This window comes from Nicotiana tabacum, chromosome 3, assembly GCF_000715075.1.
Source record: "Nicotiana tabacum cultivar K326 chromosome 3, ASM71507v2, whole genome shotgun sequence".
NCBI lineage: Eukaryota > Viridiplantae > Streptophyta > Magnoliopsida > Solanales > Solanaceae > Nicotiana > Nicotiana tabacum.
Genome location: NC_134082.1, coordinates 113,727,649 through 113,733,431, shown reverse-complemented (window position 1 = coordinate 113,733,431; position 5,783 = coordinate 113,727,649). Strand labels below are relative to the sequence as shown.

The window sequence follows — 5,783 nt, the reverse complement described above, 5'->3', positions numbered from 1 at the left end:
ACTTTTTTCGAGTACAAGGTCAAAATAATCTTTGGTATGAAGTTGTACATAGAGTCTTTAAGTTTTTTAAAATAAAATTATTTAAAAATTATATAAAAAGTACTGTAAATCAAAATAGTTAACAATTTAAAATATTTATAAATTATTTATAAAAAATATGATCAAATAAAATCTTATTGACTCCCTAAATGGTAAAAAGTTCTTCTTTTTTTTTTATTTTAAGAGAGGGAGTAAAGTTCGATACTTCCGAAATGTTTTTTCTCTTTTTCTTATGCCTTCCTTTAAAAAAGAGAGAGGGAGAGAAAGATGTGCAGAGTTGCAGTGACACGCACGATGGCAGCAAAATGAATAGGAAAAATGGAAGAGCCAAAAGGGAGGTCCACGTGCCTCTCTCTGTCTTTCACAGTTTCTCACCTGTAAACGTGAAGTCTTAGCTCATAAACTATACAGGTAGTAATAGTAATAGAAATCCTACCCCCTGGTTTGTGCAGCAGCAAAGGCTTTGAGTCTTTGACAACGTAACCCATATAGCTCAGTTGTTGGGTTTGGCAGATCTAATACTTTTCTCTTACGTCTCTCTATTTAAAGCTACCCCTCATTCCTCTGTTTTATGCTTTCTTCTCACGCTCCTAATTTACTTCGCGCCTCGTTACATCATTTTCTCTGGCAACTACTGCTTCTTCTTCTTCTTCTGCACTCCCCCATTACATCATTTTCTTTACAACTCCTACTTCTTCTCCGTCTCCACTTTTACACGAAGATATACACAACACAAAACCGTGCTTATTTGCAAGTTCCCAATACTTGTAGCATGATTCTACTTTGGTTTCTATTTCAGTGATTGATTTCTGTCTCACACCTCTGGAATCTTATCGTACGTTCTACATAGGTGAGTGTGAAGAGCGTCAGAGTCCTCTCTGTCCTTCATTCTTTTATTATTGGTTGACAAGTCAGTTTCGATTAATCAGTTTCTCTCAATTATAAAGTTTCCATCACATCGTCTCTGTCTCACTAGTAACCAAATCCCCCCAACCAATTTCTTCTATTCATCTTTAATTTCAGGCAGGAAAAGTGAAATAACTCACACCATTACTACGTATATATTCTGTGCATTTTGATACTACTACTACTACTACTCCTGTTAGTTGTATTTATCAATCATGGGAAATTGCCAAGCGGCAGAGGCGGCAACAGTGGTGATTCAACATCCAGGTAACAAAATAGAGAGAATCTACTGGTCTATAAGTGCACATGAAGTCATGAGCTCAAATCCTGGCCATTACGTCGCCCTTGTTATCTCTTCTCCAACTGATCAGAGAACAGACAATGGTTCCCCCGTGAGACAGCTCAAGCTTCTCCGACCCGGCGATACTTTACTTCTTGGACAAGTTTATCGACTCATCAGCTTCGAAGGTAAAAGAATTTCAGACATGATCACGTGACTTTGTTACTAACTATTTCTTTAAAAAAACAAAAAAAACCCATTGTATTCTCAATTTTTGGTCTTTAATCGTTGATCAATTTTTCTCAGATGTACTGAAAGAGTTTGCAGCAAAGAAGTGCATGAAACTTGGCAAGTTACTAAGGGAAAGTGGAGGCCTCGTTCTTGATTCCAAGAAAATTTCGACCGATCCACCAGCAGTGAACGTCAAGCCTAGATTGGTGAATGGAATCCCATCTAAGGTAATTAATTCTTACAATTCCTTTAGGACCATTTGGATGGAGATATTTGATCTTGATGTGTTTTGAATTCTCAGGTCTAAGTCATTTTCACCCTTTTAATATACCCAACGACCAACTGAACACAGAGTTACAAACTTAAATTATTACATTACTGTTTATTTTAAGTCTTCTTTTGCAGTTAAGTTATTTAAATGATACTGGAAGATTTTGTTACTATTTAATTTTGAAAGTGAGTAAAAAATTTGGCTTGCAATTTAGGATTCTGTTGTCTTTGATCTAAGTAGATTTGGTGATGCAAAGTAAGATTGCTATACCTTCCTTCAATTGTCGTATACAGAATATAAAGCATCTTTAACATCCGTAAAGTTGAGTGCATTAAACGAAAAGCTTATAACTTGATAAATACGTAATAAAACAGAGACATATTTTGTACCATGGATAGTGATATTGGGCCTGCTTTCCTCTGTCTGTTTTACCTTTGAAGTATGGCTAGTGATATTATTGCCTATGAGGCCATGATGATCTGAGATTTGACAGGAATTGGTATATTTGGTTGGTGGTATTATTTGCCTAACTACATTATTTTACATATGCCTGAAATAATTGTTAGGGAAAACAATCGCATATTCCTGAAATAATTGTCTCTATAATAAATAGGGGTATAATTTGGTAGGTAACTATTCTAAAAATGGTTTCCTATACTTCTTTTTTTTTTTTGGCTAGTCAAACTAATGCATATTTTACCAAGTCTTTCTGGATATATTGTCATGTTGTAGTCGTTATTAGTGCATTTAGCTCTAGTACGATTTTGAGAGTTCGTTAAATTGAACTTCAAGGAATATGTATTCCATCAATTTAGGTAGATGAATCTGTCCAACTTTAAACTCTCTCTTTTCAGGCAATTATTGAGTTAGCTCAAGTGAGTTGCATATTATTGGTAGTGGGACAACACTAGGGTGGGCAAAGATCATAATTAGGAGATGATACAATTTATAAAGGGGAAAGGCTGACTAGAATTATGCATCTTTCATTAATTTGCTTGCTTGGTTTGTTAAAATGAAATAATGGAAGCCATGTGGTTTTCCTTGGTTATAATGAAAAGGTATGGTGGAATCTCTAATAAGAAGCCATTAATAGGAGGTGTAGTGAGAATATATATCTTGATCATTATACTTCCATATGTTTTAGTCCACTTCCCAATTTTGCGGGCTTTATCTCTGTCGATCATAAAGGGAATCACATGGGTATTTTTATATATATATTTTTTTTGGAGTTGAAGGAGAAATTAAAGTAAAATGCAAGAGTTTACCAGAATATCAAGTGGTTGTTAGAGTATTATAATATTTTTTATGCTGTTTTATTGTCAGTAATAATCTTTTAGGGCATATAATTTTTAAAATAGCGAAGAGGCACTGAATCTATTTTCTTCTCCAAGCGTTTCACTTCCAGTATGCCAATCAGAAACTGCCGTTAAATGCACCATAAGGCGTGACCTCTGGTTTAACGAAACGATGATTACTTAAGATATAATGAAAACTACTACTACTAATATTTAAAGTACAAAAGCCAACTTCTAAATTAATAGTCATGCAGTTGCACATTACTTGGATTTAGTCTAGCCTTGGCCCTTGTGACAATTTAAAACCCTTTGACTTTCAAATATAAAGCAAGGGGAGAATCATTATTAATAAATTTCAGTTTGCAAGCTTAAGGAATATTGTGATGGAAATGTACTTAAATTATGTCATCGTATGACTTGATCATTTAATTTTAACATAATGGGCGCCTGATAAAGTGACGATAGAGATTCTGTTCCAAACATAATTGAATTGGTCATTGGTAAATGGCGGTCTGAAAATGCAGTCTTTGGCTTTACTATTGGTCTTTCTGCAGCATCATCTTTAGCTCAAGATTCATGCATCTTTGTGCACTTTTTTTTTCAGATGGAGCATGAGACTTATCAACAAGGAAGTAGCAGCAGCAGCAGTGGGCCGAGCCAGAGGAGTGTGGTGGGAAGACATAATGGTGGGGGGCAATGGAAACCAGCCTTACAGAGTATTGCAGAGATTGGAACTTGAACTCACTCACCCCAAGCAGAAGTGCCACTCCTATTTCAATTACATATTTTCCTAGCTAGGCTAAGCCTTTCCAAAATAAGAAATTGGCTTTTCTCAAATGTTCCTACTTTAGTTTAGAAAATTAAACCCACTTAATTAGTACAATGGGAGTTGATGTTTGACGGACTCGCTCTAAAGACTTGTAGTTTAGCTTATTTTCAAGTTTGACTTAATTACTGTCATTTGTTTCTATTCGGAAAATCCTTGCAAATTACTACAAAGCGATCAACTAGATAGGGACTTCCATAGTAAGTATTATGAATGTGTCCTGGTTATGATTCAAGTTCTTCTAGATAAATTGTTCAATATTTAGACGCTATACCAAAACTATTGTTAATATTAAAGCGTGTGTATTTATTTTGGTGTATATATGGATATTAAATATATTGTATGTTTAGGACTAGGAGAATGATAGGTTACAAGTACTTTGGTCATAAGTATTTTACTTTATGTTTTGATGATCTAACAATCTTAATATCCAGAACCAGATTAGGAATCTGTTACACATTTACAAAACCTTAAGATCACAAGGTTCCAGGTTGGGATTCAGCGTGGAAAATGATTCAACTCCTCAGAGTGGAAGGAACAACTGAGGGAACAGGTCCTTACCAGTTCCCGAGGAGACCGTACGAAGTCAACTTTCTAGCTGGAAAGTTACTGCCTGCACACGCTACAGTGCAGGAACAGTGTTGCTGTCAACTTTGCAGGGAAAACTTTTTACCTACCTTGCTTACATTATTGTAAGTGATGTCACACATGTATATACACATTCAAGGGAGGTAAAACACAATTATTTGAACTTTTTAGAAGCTCATTCACGTGACTATCCAGCAAGAAAGTTTCAAGTGCTTCAAGAACAAAGAACAAAGTAACTACGGACCAGTTCCCACATTGAGTTATTGTATGTCCTTAATTGAGTTTTAACTTTGTAATAGTTCTTCAATTGTAATCCCTACCTAGCTTGTTTAGAAGCATTCTGTAGGAAACTCTTTGTAAACCTTAAACATGTGTGTTCAAGTCTTGGCTAGAGTTAGTCATGTTGTAAAGTCTTTGTAATAGAGTTATTACAAAGTAGTTTGTAATTGGTGTGTTACAAGTTAGTGAGGGATTAAGAGGTTAATTCCTAGGTTACATAGGTTGTAATCTAAAAGTTGCTCAGTAGTGAAGTTGAAATCCTACAAGGGTAGACCGTGGTTTTTAATCCCGCTAAATTAGGAATTTTCCATGTAAAATTCCTCTTGTCATTTATTTACTGTTGTGTGTGTATGTACTGTTGAACTTGATAGAGAACCTGGTTCTCTATAGAGTTTGGTGGACCTATATATTCTATCAGAGAATTTTCCTTTTCCATATTTATTAGGACTACTTTTTCATATTTGTTAGGAATAGGGAACAACTTGATTTATAATATATACTCCCTCCGTTTCATATTATATGAGGTAGTTTGACTCGGCACGAAGTTTAAGAAAAAAGAAGAAGACTTTTAAAACTTGTGGTCTTAAAAGCTTAATGGGTAAAAAGTTTGTGGGGTCATGACATTTGTGTGGCTATAAAAACTTCTCATTAAGGGTAAATGGGTAAAATGAAAGAGTTTAAAGTTAAACTATTCCAAATTTAGAAATGTGTCATTTGTTTTGGAACAGACTAAAAAGGAAAGTATCTCATTTAATATAAAACGGAGGGAGTATTTGTTAATCAATAGAAAACGACAAGTCTTTCTCTTCCACACTTGGCTACCATATGATTGCGTGCTTGGCATGGTATCAGAGCCAAGGTCGAGCCAAACCTAAGGAACTCAGAGTGATGTACCAATGGTAGGGGACAATGTAAAGACGTCGCCACTATCGACGGGAGTAGTGGTGGTGATGAAACAAACAAACGAAATACCATCTCTCTGTACGATAAAATGTCGAATGACTGGGATTTTGATAACACGTGGCACTAAAGGGACAAAACTATGATGAATGGGCAAGGTCCATGAGT

General features: G+C 35.3%; 1 protein-coding gene across 1 annotated transcript; it reads left to right on the top strand.

Annotated features, from left to right (window-relative positions):
• The first annotated feature begins 291 nt into the window (after positions 1-291).
• Positions 292-4,011, top strand: LOC107823349 (uncharacterized). The gene is made up of 3 exons (XM_016649975.2): positions 292-1,413; positions 1,532-1,683; positions 3,627-4,011. Exons 1-3 carry the CDS (start codon positions 1,161-1,163, stop codon positions 3,759-3,761), a joined length of 540 nt encoding a protein of 179 aa, XP_016505461.1. The 5' UTR covers positions 292-1,160; the 3' UTR covers positions 3,762-4,011.
• Positions 4,012-5,783: the final 1,772 nt, after the last annotated feature.

Excerpts from the sequence above, each read along its gene's own strand:
- LOC107823349 (XM_016649975.2), top strand. The coding sequence starts at position 1,161 with ATGGGAAATTGCCAAGCGGCAGAGGCGGCAACAGTGGTGATTCAACAT. Across the intron at positions 1,414-1,531 it reads TCGACTCATCAGCTTCGAAG|ATGTACTGAAAGAGTTTGCA; the intron begins GTAAAAGAATTT and ends AATTTTTCTCAG. Across the intron at positions 1,684-3,626 it reads TGAATGGAATCCCATCTAAG|ATGGAGCATGAGACTTATCA; the intron begins GTAATTAATTCT and ends TTTTTTTTTCAG.